This window comes from Crinia signifera, chromosome 11, assembly GCF_055691185.1.
Source record: "Crinia signifera chromosome 11, ASM5569118v1, whole genome shotgun sequence".
Lineage (NCBI taxonomy): Eukaryota > Metazoa > Chordata > Amphibia > Anura > Myobatrachidae > Crinia > Crinia signifera.
In genome coordinates, this window is record NC_139227.1 from 15051809 (window position 1) to 15066297 (window position 14489).

The 14489-nt window shown below is 47.7% G+C and overlaps 1 protein-coding gene across 1 annotated transcript in view; it reads right to left on the reverse strand.

Annotated features, from left to right (window-relative positions):
- Positions 1 to 1628: 1628 nt before the first annotated feature.
- The window catches only part of SLC12A3 (solute carrier family 12 member 3), a 61796-nt gene continuing 48935 nt past the window's right edge, over positions 1629 to 14489 (reverse strand). Inside the window, exons 21-26 of the mRNA XM_083165591.1 lie at positions 10538 to 10639; positions 9875 to 9986; positions 7667 to 7753; positions 4884 to 5019; positions 4394 to 4461; positions 1629 to 1770 (exon numbers count right to left, since the gene is read on the reverse strand). Coding sequence (XP_083021717.1) covers positions 1629 to 1770; positions 4394 to 4461; positions 4884 to 5019; positions 7667 to 7753; positions 9875 to 9986; positions 10538 to 10639 — 647 coding nt within the window. The remainder of the gene's footprint in view (positions 1771 to 4393; positions 4462 to 4883; positions 5020 to 7666; positions 7754 to 9874; positions 9987 to 10537; positions 10640 to 14489) is intronic.

Sequence of the window (14489 nt, forward strand, 5' to 3'; positions counted from 1 at the left end):
AAAGAGCATTTTTGTTGTATTTAAGAATCTAAATTTACCAGGTATTTATCATATATTCATAGTAAATTTAGCTTGAATGTACATTATCATATGTATTTTGCTGGGAGTACAGATAGTAGAAGTTGCCCATAGCAACCAATAATATTAGAGAGATTATTTTTAGAATAAACTAGATAAATGATTGCTAGAATCTGATTGGTTGCTATAGAAACTGACTGGTTACTATTAGGGATGCCAATCCCAGGACATTTTTTTCAATCCCGGGGTTCGGGGTTGAAAAATGCTCAATCCTGGGATTCCAAAAATACCCGGGAGAGAAACCTACCCCACCGCCCCTACACAAACTGACCGAAGGGGTTGGCAGTCAGAAGCATGGTCCAGATAGGAGGAGCCATCAGGAGCAGTGGTGCGGCGGGTGGTGGTGCGAGGTAAGGATCAACAAGGTGCGGAGGCAGGCAGTGAGGATCAGCGAGGTGCGGAGTCAGGCAGTGAGGATCAGCGAGGTGTGGCAGCGGGCGGTGAGGATCGGCGAGGTGTGGCAGTGGGCGGTGAGGATCAGCGAGGTGTGACAGTGGGCATTGAGGAGCAGCGAGGTGTGGCAGTGGACGGTGAGGATCAGCAAGATGTGGCAGTGGGTGGTGAGGATCAGCAAGGTGTGGTGGTAGGCGGAGATGATCAGTGAGGTGTGGCAGCAGGCAGTGAGGATCAGCGAGGTGTGGCGGTAGGCGGAGATGATCAGTGAGGTGTGCCAGAGGGTGGTGAGGATCAGCGAGGTGTGGCAGCGGGCGGTGAGGATTGTCGAGGTGTGGCAGCGGGCGGTGAGGATCAGCGAGGTGTGGCAGTGGGCGGTGAGGATCAGCGAGGTGTGGCAGCGGGCGGTGAGGATCAGCGAGGTGTGGCAGCGGGCGGTGAGGATCAGCGAGGTGTGGCAGCGGGCCGTGAGGATCAGCGAGGTGTGGCAGCGGGCGGTGAGTATCAGCGAGGTGTGGCAGCAGGCAGTGAGGATCAGCGAGGTGTGGCGGTAGGCGGAGATCATCAGCGAGGTGTGGCAGCGGGCGGTGAGGATCAGCGAGGTGTGGCAGCGGGCGGTGAGGATCAGCGAGGTATGGCAGCGGGCGGTGAGGATCAGCGAGGTGTGGCAGCGGGCCGTGAGGATCAGTGAGGTGTGGCAGCGGGCGGTGAGTATCAGCGAGGTGAGGATCAGCGAGGTGTGGCATAAGGCGGAGATCATCAGTGAGGTGTGGCGGTGGGCACAGCTGCACGCCGGGGTAAGGAGCAGCCGGGCAGCTTCTGTTCGGCTGCTCATTGCTGCCCGCCATTATATTTGCGCATGCAAGGATTGGATTCAGTTCCGGCTGATCTTGGGATTGGCCACCTTAGTTGCTCTATTCTCTTCAGAAGGTTTGATACATCTCTCTAACAATTACAATGAATCTATTATGATTGTTTTCAGCTTGATTATAAGTTACTTGTGTACTGACAATGATCTACTATCCTGCCACAGAGATATACAGTATATATACAAGCTATACAAGGTAATGGAGCCTACATATGGTGCAATGTCCGAGTAGCCGTGGTCAGGCTCTGCTGGTTCCTCTTGCTATTTACAGATGGAGGTAGATCACTTCTTACTGACAGTACATAGTCAGGACGTCCTTCTGGTTCCCTCTGATTAGCAGAACAGGGGGTCTCAGGTCTTGTGACAGGGTCTCCATCCAGGCCATATACAGAGAGCTGGGGCATTTCCCCTTTCTAGCAATGGGCATTGTTCTGTAAGACAGAAGGCGTTGTCAGTAGTAAATGTCTGACACCTGAGTCTAGTCGTACTGCAAGGGACTTTTATGTCTTAGAAATTGTGGCAAGCCATCCTTAAAACTGGACGATCGAAGAAAGCCGATGATCGTGTCATTGTAGCCCTGCCCCATTTTACAATGCCTGTTATCTGGCACTAAATACCCATCGTCAGGCCACATTGCCTGTTTCTCTGGCCAGAGTGCCCCCTCCCCCATGGGGCAGCTAGAAAGATGGTAATTAAGCTTTAGCCTTACCCTAAGGTGTGAGTATTTAATGCCCTCCAGACAGGAGTGACCCTGAATTTATGTGGCAGAAGAAGGTGGCAATTGGAGACTTGTTTAAGCGGTGAAACAATCCAAAATGTAATTAAACTTTTGGGGGACATGCTCCTGACAAAGGGAAGCATGTCCTAAATGATGAATTCAACTTTGTATTGCTTTACCACGTAAACAAGTCTATATAGCCTTTTAGCTACAAGATCCAGCAGTAGTTTTACAACAGCAGGAAAACCAAACCTTGCATAATTCTTATTACAGGCCTCAGTCAGTAAATAAAAAGACCTATAGCGCTGAACAATGAAAATAATTGGTACTTGTGAGTTATCCGAGCTGCCGATTTTTTCATCGCGCCCGAAATCGGGGGCATCGCGTCGGTCGTGGCCGTTATAAGGAGCCGCGACGCGATGCCCACGATTTCCCATAGACAGTAATGTTAAAAGACGCGATGGACCCGATTTCCGACAAGATTTCCCATAGACAGTAATGTTAAAAGACGCGATGGACCCGATTTCCCATAGACAGCAATGTTAAAATAAAATTACAATGTGAAATTGGCCAATATGTTTTTAAAATAAATGTTTCATGGCCCCCCACCACCGTTAACGCCACCCCGCTTTTGACGCCAACCCGAAGCGTGGCGAGCGCAGCGAGCCCGCGAGGGGCGGCGGTACGCGTCCTCCGACCTTTTCATGCCCTACTATCCACTAGGGCGTGGAGTGAGAATAGAATAGTGTGGCGAGCGCAGCGAGCCACCGAGCCCGAAGCGTGGCGAGCGCAGCGAGCCCCGCGAGGGGACGCGGACACCTTCACAGGTATCCGCGTGCCCTTGCGGGCTTCACAGGTGTCCGCGTCCGCTCGCCACGCTTCGGGCTCGGTGGCTCGCTGCGCTCGCCACACTATTCTATTCTCGCTCCACGCCCTAGTGGATAGTAGGGCATGAAAAGGTCGGAGGACGCGTACCGCCGCCCCTCGCGGGCTCGCTGCGCTCGCCACGCTTCGGGTTGGCGTCAATAGCGGGGTGGCGTTAACGGTGGTGGGGGGCCATGAAACATTTTTTTTAAAAACATATTGCCCAATTTCACATTGTAATTTTATTTTAACATTGCTGTCTATGGGAAATCGGGTCCATCGCGTCTTTTAACATTACTGTCTATGGGAAATCGTGGGCATCGCGTCGCGGCCCCTTATAACGGCCACGACCGACGCGATGCCCCAGATATCGTGTCTTTTAACATTACTGTCTATGGGAAATCGGGGGCATCGCGTCGCGGCCCCTTATAACGGCCACGACCGACGCGATGCCCCCGATTTGGAGCTAAATCGTGGGCATCGCGTCGGTCGGGTGTCCTTAAGTTAACCAAACTTAAGGACAAAATCGGCAGCCCGGATAACTCACAAGTACCAAATAATTTTCACTTCTATTTCTTTCTTTTTTTAATTCTCTTTTGAGAATATCTATTTTTTTGTCATCACACAGTGGCATAACTATGGTTGCCGCAGACCCCACGGCAGCTTGGGGGAGCCAGCACCGGAGGGGTCTGCAGGGCGCCGGGTGCACTGAAAACAGGCTGAGCTGCTACTGCGCTCCCATTGGTTAGAGTATACACAGAGCCTATTGGCTATTGGTATAGAATTGGGGGGCTTTAGCTGCCCATGTAGTGTACTGCCTACATCCCTCCATGACCTGAATACCGAGCCTTCCATGGAGAGTAGCAGAAAACCCCACACAGACACACACTTATAAAATAACATATGTATATATTACAATATATATAGCAGAGTTAGCGTCACCTGTTCATAACGTCCCTGTAGATGGTTAAAGAAAAGCTGTCCAGCCTCAGAGAAAGTGCTTTGATATCAGGTAAGAGAGCCTAGATCATGGCAAAGCCAGTATAGAGACTCTCAGGTCTCCACCACACAGCTCTGGTCCAAGTAGTTATGTAATGCATACAGATGGAGCCGGCTTTATCTTTGCCCGGCGCTCACGAGAGACTCCTCTCTAGCGTGCGCCGGCGATAGACACTGGGATGCGCGGCGCATCTCCCAGTATCACGGTGGCTGGGCAGCGTCTCCCTGCCCGTCTCCACTTCAGGGAGACACTGCCCAGTTCGGGGGGGACCGGTGGCGACGGCGGGGGAAGCATCGGGGACCCCCGCCAAGCTCCGTTGCCACGAGGCACGCGAGCGTCTCGTGCGCACGCACCTCTGGCAGTAGCCGGCCTCTGGCAGTAGAATTGCCATCCACTGCAAAGATGGAGCCGGCTACATCTGTAACTTAGATAAAATTTCTGCTACTATACAACGTTTTCGTTGTATACTCACACGACAATTAGCGCTGCATCCCGAGAATAATCCAGTAGCACCTCGTTCAGTCTGATTTGTCTCAAAGTCTAAAGAGAAACACGAAGGTAGTCAGTATAGACGTAACTATTTATGGGGCTGTATATTAGACATGCAGAGGGGAATGTATCAATGCTTTTGGATAGGGATAAAATACTAACCAATCAGCTCATCATTTAAAAAAAAAAAATCTTGTAAAATGACTTGAGTTGATTGGATGATACTTTCTCGCTCTCCAGGATTTGATAAATCACTCCCACGGTAACAGTTTGCTTTGTGAATACTGTGTGGTTCAGTTCTCATTTATAAACAAGGATGTATATTCCCTTAATTCGCACATTATGGTATCATTGGCGTAACAAAGAGAATACTATGTTTTGCTCATAAATACCCACAATTCACAGCTCCCCCAAATCTGCTGCCTAACACCAGCTCGCTGAGACTCCCCCAGTGCATATGTTTGCCTTCAGACCTTGGCCTTGTTTCTCGTGATTTCCTCGTCTGAGATCTTCCATGGGCAGTCACGTCTCATCTCGTTTACTAGAGCCTCATCTCTGCAGCCATCGTTCAGCAGGTACGGGGCAACCAGATCCTCAAATCGTTTCACACTGTCAACCAGAACAAGTTTCATGAAGAGCAGATAATGAGGGATCACTAGTCGCTTGTTTCTGATGTTTGTCCCAGGGGTTCTGTACTAAAGGCTAATCCACCAGTTCAGAAGATGCCACTAACCGCATCGCTGCCCCAAGTACCAAATGTGCTGCACAGAATGAAATGATTGCCATTGACGGGATAGCCCAAAAAAATACATACATATATAAAGTATGATGTGCTATAGGGTCAAACAAAAGGTGAGGAATACTGTACATATAGGGGATAGTGAGACTGGCCATCTGCCACTTCTGGCCTGTTAGGCTGATGCGGTCACACAGGGCTGTGCAATCAGCGCAGGCTTCCGGCTTGCTGTTGGCCTGCCCATCAGCAGTGGGAATATAGATCTATGAGCCCCTGACTCTTGGCAGCGGAAATATAGATATATGTCCCCCCTGGCTCGCACCCCTTGTCAGTCCCGGAAAGGTGGTGATCAGTGGCAGTTTTTACCTATGGGCTGCAGGACAGTAGCCCCCCAGGTAAAAACCCTCACTGTACTGAAGCCAGATGCAGTCCCTGAGACAGACTGCACTGGCTTCTCTGTGACTGGCAGTCACCCAAGGCAGTCCCATTGGGAGGTGTTCCCTCCCTCTGAGGATACCACTCTGGGCTGCTACGGTTGCAGCTGAAGCAGCCCATAGAACCTGGGTTATGTGCATGCGTATTCCCAAGGCCAATATTGTATATGCACGGGCCCTGTGACCGCAATTTGACTTCTATGGGCTGCAGTTGAAGCAGCCCATAGAAGCTGGGGGTATGCTCATGCGCAGTACTGAGGATGATACTGCACATGCGCCGGTCCCAGTGCCTGTATCCTCTGGAGTGGGGATCGCCCGTATTTAAGAAACCAGCACGGGGCTCTTGGACCGGTCCTGGTTCTAAAAAAATGGGGGACAAAAAGATGGGGGTCTCCTGTATTTGGAACCAGCACTGATTGGATGTTGCCGTTTCCCCACCTGATTGGATGTTGGGGTTATGGTGTGTGTGTGTCTTTATGGTAATCCGGTCATGCTGTGGAACTACAAATATCAGTGGGCCCTTTAATGCCCTGCATGCTGGGATATGTGGTTCTTCAATTCCCTGGGAATTATAGAGGCTTGCTGGGAATTATAGTTCCACAACACAACCCAAGGTTAGTTCTTTAGTCTTCATTTTACAAAAATAATCAGCCCGCCCCCCACAGCGGGGACAGCCCCAGGCTTCAGCCCTGGACGGGTGAAGCCTCGGAGGGGTGGGGGGCTTTATTGGGCACTCCCCCAGGTACCCCGTCTAGGGATGACCAGCCAGGGTGACCATGGTTTGGCCGGAGGACCTTGTATAAAAAGTGTCCCCTGGCTGCGGCATGACACCGCTGGCTGGTGGGGCCCAGTGCTGATTTAAAAATATGGGGACCCCCAGTCTTTTTGTCCCCTGTATTTTTGGAACCAGTCCAGGAGCCCTCTGCTGGTTTCTTAAATATGGATGATCCACACAATTTTAAAAAATCGTATTACATTACATCCTATTACATTTTTCGGGGGTGGGGGGTGCACATTTGACATGTCCGATATGGTGCAATTTTTTAGCTGCCTAAAAAAATTGCACCCTATTACATCTTGCCCTAGGTGTTGAATAAGGAGGCACATAACATGAATAATTATCTTTTATGGGATTTTGAGGGGGAAAAAAAGAGATTTGTTATTATTAAGACAATAATATTTATTATAATAAATATAAATCTTATATTTATATTATATAAATATTAAATTATATTTACGAGGAAATATTAACCAAATTTTTTTTTCTATAAACACATGTACAAACATTGATGAACAATATATTAGACCAGTGGTTCCCAAACTGTGTGCCCAGCGCGTAACTATAGCACCGCAGCCACCGCGGGGGGGCGCCGTGCATGTGGGGGTGCCGGGGGCTGCGGTGCTATAGTTACACCCCCCCCCCCCAATCCCCCGCAGACTTACCTATCTCGCTGGTCCCGGCGGCTCCGTTCTTCTGCTGAGGACCACCACAAAATGGCCGTCCCCATATAGCACACAGTTCTCTGAAACTGTCTGCTGTATGGGGGTGGCCATTTTGTGGTGGTCCTCAGCAGAAGAAGAACGGAGCCGCCGGGACCAGCGCGATAGGTAAGGCTGCAGGGGATTGGGGGGGGGGGGTTTGCATGGGCGGCGGGGGATTGGGGGTGCTTGGCGGGGCGGCGGCGGGGGATTGGGGGGGGGGGCGCCCAAAACTTAGTTACGCCACTGTGTGTGCCTAGGCACCCTGGGGTGCCCTGAGAAACTTGCAAGGGTGCCTTGGGTTGATGGTCCAAGACTAATTTGATATATTTATGTTCAATGTAAAAGGCAAAAACAGCTCTTGCGGCCATCAATCATAAAATATGTGTACAAAAAGAAGCCTATTCTGTTCCTTACCACATAACTCACCAGAAGTTTGACATATAAATACAATCTACTTAATTTAATATTTGTTTATGCATTTTTCAATAAGAAACGTTTGGCCTAGGGGTGCCTTGAAAAAATGTTGCTCCAGGGTGCCGTGATTCAAAAAAGTTTGGGAACCACTGTATTAGACCTTTGATGATCAGACCATCACATCTCTTACTGATCAGACCGAGGTTTCTGGTTGATATCTGGTAAGACGTGCACCTCATGAAATCCGATTCTGAATTTACTCAACAGAGAGATTATCCTGAAACAAAAGTGAAACAAGTATGTATGTGTGTATCGCTCAGCAAACAGCACCGTACAGCATTGTGTGCTGAGCGATCTTAGCGATCTACATTGTTCAGAACGCTCAGCACAGTTGCCCTATGTATGTATTAAGCTTCAAAAAGTGAGAAAGTGGAGAGTGATAAACAAGCAGCTCCTAACTGTCACGTTACAGGCTGGGTTTGAAAAATGACAGGTAGGAGCTAATTGTCTGCTTGGTTATCACTCTCCACTTTTTGAAGCTTGATACATTTGGCCTATTAAATTATGCTAGAAACTGAAGGGAACAAATAGGTCTCCATGAAGTATAACATTTTGGAAATGCAGTACAATGATGACCTTTTTTGTTACATATAAAAGTAAGAAGAAGAAAAAAGACATAGAAATGTCTTCTCGTTGGCTGCATTCATCCCACTGACAGCTCTAGCCTTTAGCGATAATGTTTTTGTTATGAGGAAAACATTTCCAAACATTAGCTCAGCACAGGAGAGACTTTACGAAACAGCGACACCTAGGGGTTTATATATGAAGTGTCAGGTTGGAAGACTATGCCCAATATTTAAATGGCCAATGCTTTTACTAACAAGACCCATCGCTTTGTGAATAATGCCCCCTTTTTCTTCTCGCCATGCTGCGTGCTCACATAATATAAAACTAGTTTTGCAGTTATAGAACATGGAATATTTTTTAACAATCCTCCTGATATTGAAAAATTGCATCTATATTTTCCTAAGATACAGATTTATATGTAACGAATAATATTCTTTTCATTACTGTCACCCCGTTTATCTCCTTGAAGCAGGTACTGTATATTTCATTATGTCTACAACAGTCAACGCTTTTGTGTTGCCCGAAATTAGGCACAACAAATGGTTTCTAATTCTATATGTCTAAAGGTGCCCATACACGCACCGATTTTGTGTGCTGTGTGTTTTGAACTTCAAGCTGCCATGCGATTTTGGCACTTGAAGTGGATGCGATGCGATGTACTGTACTTTGCGGGTGCGATGCGATGCAATTTCAGCCTCTTTTTTTTTTTAAAGTTAATAGTTACTAATGGACATTGCATCGCATCACATGTACTCCAAAACTGATGTGAAGCGATGCAATGAAGCACAAAAAGTACTGCCTGCAGATTCTTTTTGTGCTTTACAATATTGTACCTGCGGGGACGCGCATCGCATCCCCGCAGGTACAATGTGATTTAAGCCGATGCGATGCGTTTTGAACATTAAAAGTTCAAAACGCATACTGAAATTGCAGCGTGTATGGGCACCTTTAGGATAATAATGTAATAAAAAAGCTGGTTGTGGCCTACTCCAAAGCCCTATTACCCAGCACCAGCCATAGCAATCTTCATCCACAGAACCATAACTCAGGGTTGCCGACTTTAATATTCTCCTCTCCGGGAGAAGCCTGGAGAGGAGAGTTTCAGCAGCTGCTCGGGGGCGGGGCTTGAGCATGACGTCGCTAAGCCCTGCCCCATGATGTTAAACAGGGGAATTTGCGAATCTCCGTGGAGGGGGCGGGGCTAAAATGACGTGATTTTGCCATTTTAGCTCCGCCCCCTCCTCTGAGACACGTGGATTGCGGCATTTAAATGCCGCGATCGGGGGCACAGCGAGACTCCTGGCCATTCCGGGAGGGTAGGCAACCCTGCCATAACTAGACATTTAGGCTTTACTAAAGCATCTAAAAACTAAAAGAGGTGAGGTTACCCCTAGCAACCAATCAGAGTCTGTCTTTTTCATTTTTCTTTATTGAATCCTAGAAAATGATAGACAAATTCTAACCTGTTTTAATTTTTAGAAGTTTTAGTGAATTTACCCCTTTGTATCCCTTATTCATGCTAAGCCACAAAGTAGTACCTCTTTACCTTATACACATTGTGCCCATTCCAGTCCTGCCCACTGTCAAGATGAGCCTGCCCTGGGCTTGGAATGCCTGCCCCTAGGTATTCCAAATGCTCTAGGCTGCCTAGGGCCGGCTCTGGCCTACTCCTTGAAAAGCATAATCTAACATAATGTCACTCAATCCAGATTACTGAGTGACAGCCCCTGGTTCTGTATCTCGCACAGTATAATGCATTGCAAGGACTTACGCTTTGCGCTCTTCATCCATCCGGTTGATCTGTCCTCCAACAAATACTCGGATCTTAGATTTCTCCCATCTCTTTTTGCGGCTCAGTAGATAAGGGATCAGTAGCGTAAGTCCTACCAGACAGAGAGGTTAATTACCCGCACGACCCCAATGTCTTAAATAATTACTGATATATAACAGTTACAAATAGTAAAGAATGATAATGTGGGAAACTGAATTGGTTCCGGTTTGCTGCGGAAGAAATACAGGGCTGCCATCAGGAACTGTGAGGTCCAGGACTGCCTAAATAGGCAGGACCCCTTCTTAATCCCCAGGTGCCCAAAGCACTGGCTGCTATAATCTACCTCTATATTACTTTAAGGGAAATGTGTACCTTATTTATGACAAATTATACTTGATTGACTCTAATCCTGGGCCCCTTCCTGTTCGGGCCCGGCACTGGAGTCCCAGCAGTCCCCCTCTGATGGCGGCCCTGACTGCATATAAAGTCTGCCATTAAGATCAGCTCATTGGAAATACAAATACCTATGTACATACAGCTGCTGAGGCTTTAACATTAAAGATCAAAAAGTTTGGCCACATGTGATATTATATTAAGTGCTTATTTACTGGAAAGAATCCACATTATAAGATCTGTGACAATATCTCGGGCATTCACACTCACCTCCATCATCAAACAGCCAGTAAATGTCAATGGTCTTCTTCTCCTGGTTAATCTGGAAAATCGTGCTGGCCTGTTGTTCAGCTGTCACAGCCTCTGGGTCCACTGTAATCACCAAAGTGTACACGTTTATTTCCCAATTATAGGGGTGCTCTAAGAGAGGAGGAGGCCCTATGTGCAGCCTCCTCCGGCCGGGCCGACGCCTCTTCTCTGCCCGCCACTGTGCCGCGGCACCCAATGTGGTGGAGTCTGAGCACTAGAGGGCTCAGACTCTACTCCCCTAAAAAAAGTTGTGGGGTCCATTTTCCCGGCTATTACAGCAGCGTTGCTGCCTGGATCGCAGGAGTAGGGATGGTAGGTATTAAGTACATGGGAACAGTGTGTGCGGTGTGTCCCCCTCTGGGACTCAGGGGCCCATGTGCACCACACACATTGCAACCATTATAAATACGCCACTGGACCTGTTCACATATTGTAGGTTATTTATGACGGTCTGGGCCATAGGGTCGACAGTCAATAGGTCAACCACTGTTGTTGGACACCTGAAAAAGGTTGACATACCTTATGTCGACATGGTGAAAAGGTCGACACAAACAATCGGGTGACATGGAAAGGTCAACATGAGTTTTTCACATTTTTTATGGTCTATGTGAATATAGTTCGACATGGACGTGGTATAAGTGTCCTGCTTCGCTCGTCATGCTTTGGACATGGTGCCTCGCTACGCCATGCTTTGGACATGGTGCCTCGCTTGCCATGCTTTGGACACGGTGCCTCGCTACGCCATGCTTTGGACTTGGTGCCTCACTCGCCATGCTTTGGACATGGTGCCTCGCTTGCTATGCTTTGGCCATGGTGCCTCGCTACGCCATGCTTTGGGCATGGTGCCTCCCTCCCATGCTTTGGGCATGGTGCCTCGCTCGCTATGCTTTGGGCATGGTGCCTCGCTACGCCATGCTTTGGACTTGGTGCCTCGCTCGCCATGCTTTGGACATGGTGCCTCGCTCTCCATGCTTTGGACATGGTGCCTCGCCACGCCATGCTTTGGACATGTTGCCTCGCCACGCCATGCTTTGGACATGGTGCCTCGCTCGCCATGCTTTGGACATGGTGCCTCGCTCGCCATGCTTTGGACATGGTGCCTCGCTCGCTCTATAGCCACTTGAATAATTGGAAGAAAAAAAATGTAAGAAACTCATGTGAACCTTTTTCATATCGACCTTTTCCATGTTGAACTATTGCTTGTGTTAACCCGAGGTATGTTGACATTTTGCATGTGTCGACCTATGGTCTGTCTACCAATAGTGGTCGAGTATTGAGTGTATGCCATTTACGACAGGCAGATTATCACATATAGGTTTTTGTGTACTGTTGAGGTTGCTCCCTGGACATGAAGGTGTCCAGCTCTACATGGGAAAAGGGAGGAACTTCTCCAGTAGAGAGAGCACTCCCGTGGAACATATTGGGGTAGGGGGGAGGGGGAGAGTTCAATTAATTACTGGCTCCAAAATGGGTACTTAAAATAGCTCAATTTGTGGGGAAAAAGGGGAAGGCGAAATGTATCCGCACAGGCTAGTGCTTTTTTATATAGCACTAATTTTGGCCCCAAATGAGACTCTCGGTGGGGGTGCAGCCAAAGACAATGTACGATACAAAAAAAACAGGGACAGGGAAGAACGGCTTTTTTTTGGTGCACAAAAAAAAAATGAATTTAGAGTATTTGTGTTTTATAAAAGGCCAATGTTTTATTAATTTTCAATTAACAACTCTTAGATATGTGAAATATAACTATTCTATACATAAATGAAAACAGACAATTACGGTTAAAAGTTCTCAACGGTGTCCTTGTGTCTTATTTGTCGTAATCTGTTTGGAGTATTACATGTTATTTCTTAATAAAGTTATAATTAAACAATCACTTGTACAACGGGTCTTTTGCTCGTTTAAGCACGTACTACATCCACCTACCCCCCGGGCGGAGGTATGGCTCTGTGCCATTGGGGGCTCGGACTGTAGGTCAGTCCCGGGCCCCAACATTTCTAGTGGCGGCCCTGTTACTGTTATTTCCTTATTTGTATGAAATCACTGTGATATATCTCTCTCTGATTGCTAAGGATATGTAACTATAAGGGGTTCTATACTGCACACTGTATCTACACCTTTCTACGTTTCAGGCATGCTGCCAGACTGGATTCTTGTGCAAGTATCTGTATTGTTTATGTGTCAGACACATACAATGTCTCCATAGATTGTTACAATTGTTTCCTTATTTTGCTTATATTTTGCTATAATATATCACTAGTTTTTGTAGTTATAAGGTGTGTACCATTGGTGGATTCCCACATGTATTTACGGATTCGGTATGAAATCCCGACGGTTAAAATCGCGACAAGGACAAAATCCCGACATTTAAAATCCCGACAAGGACAAAATCCTGACATTTAAAATCCCGACAGGGTCAAAATGCCGACATATAGAATGTACAGGTGAAACAGTCAACATGACTTTCTGTCGACAGGTCGCAAGGTCGACACGGGGTTTTTCACGGTGACATGGACACAGTTGGAAGTGAACTGCAGCCCCTCACAATGCTTTGGGCACGGTGCCTCGCAATGCTTCGGGCACAGTGCCTCGCTGCGCTCGGCACGCTATTTTATTCTCCCACCACGCCCTAGTGGATGGTAGGGCATGAAATACCGCCTGTCGGCACATGTCGGGTCAAAAAACAGTGAAAAAAACCATGTCGACCTTGCGACCTGTCGACGGAAAGTCATGTTGACTGTTTCACCTGTACATTCTATATGTCGGTATTTTGACCCTGTCGGGATTTTAAATGTCGGGATTTTGTCCTTGTCGGGATTTTAAATGTTGGGATTTTGTCCTTGTCGCGATTTTGTCCTTGTCGGTATTATGACCCATTCGGGATTTCGACCCTGTCGGAATTTTGACCGTCGGATTTTGACTGCATCCCGTATTTACAGTTTGCTACTTTTTGTAATTAGCCATCTGACTTTTCTGGGCATGTAGTAAGAAGTGAATTCTATGTGAGTGCGTGTATGGAAGTGTGTGGCAGAAGACTCATTGATTAGGGCTATATTGGTGTGGATAGAATTTACTGTCAGTATTTATCTTTCTATTTTCATATAGTCCCAAATACGTTTTATACTCCAACTGAGGTATTGGGCAATGGGTTCTTTTATATTTGAATATGTACCCCCCTATTCCTCAAATAGTATTTATTTTCTGAGGAAATGTGAGGACAGATTTATTAGCTGCTCAAGTCCCGTTGAAGGGCTGTAATATGAGGCTTACAAGTAGGGTGCCGGACGGGATCCCGACAGGCAATTACCCAACATCGGGTTCCCGACTATCAAAACACCGACAGCCGGGTTCCCGACGGCCACCGACTGTTCTCCCTCGTGGGGGTCCACGACTCCCATAGAGGTAGAACAGAATAGGTGGCAAGTGCAGCGAGCCGGCCAGTCGGGAGCTACGCTCGCCACCTATTCTATTCTCCCTCTATGGGGGTCATGGACCCCCACGAGGGAGAATAGCCGGTGGCCATCGGGACCCCGAGTGTCAGGGTTTTGACTGTCGGAATCCCGACATCGGGGTAATGACTGGCGGGATCCCGACTGTCGGGAAACTGTCCGGCACCCATAGGCGAATCTAGAATTATGGTAATGGGTGGTCCCAGATCTAGATATAACAGAAGGGGGAGCTTTGCGCGGCGTAGCCGCGCGGCAAAAAGGGGGCGTGGTCTAATGGGAAGGAGGCGTGGCATCACAAAAAGGGGTGTGGTATAACACTTTAGACCATACACAGTAATGCCCATTACACATTTTAGCAAACTCCGTAATACCCATTACACATAAAGCTACACGCCGTAATGCCAATTACACATAAGGCCACACACCATAATGGCCATTACACATTGTGCCACATATCATGATGC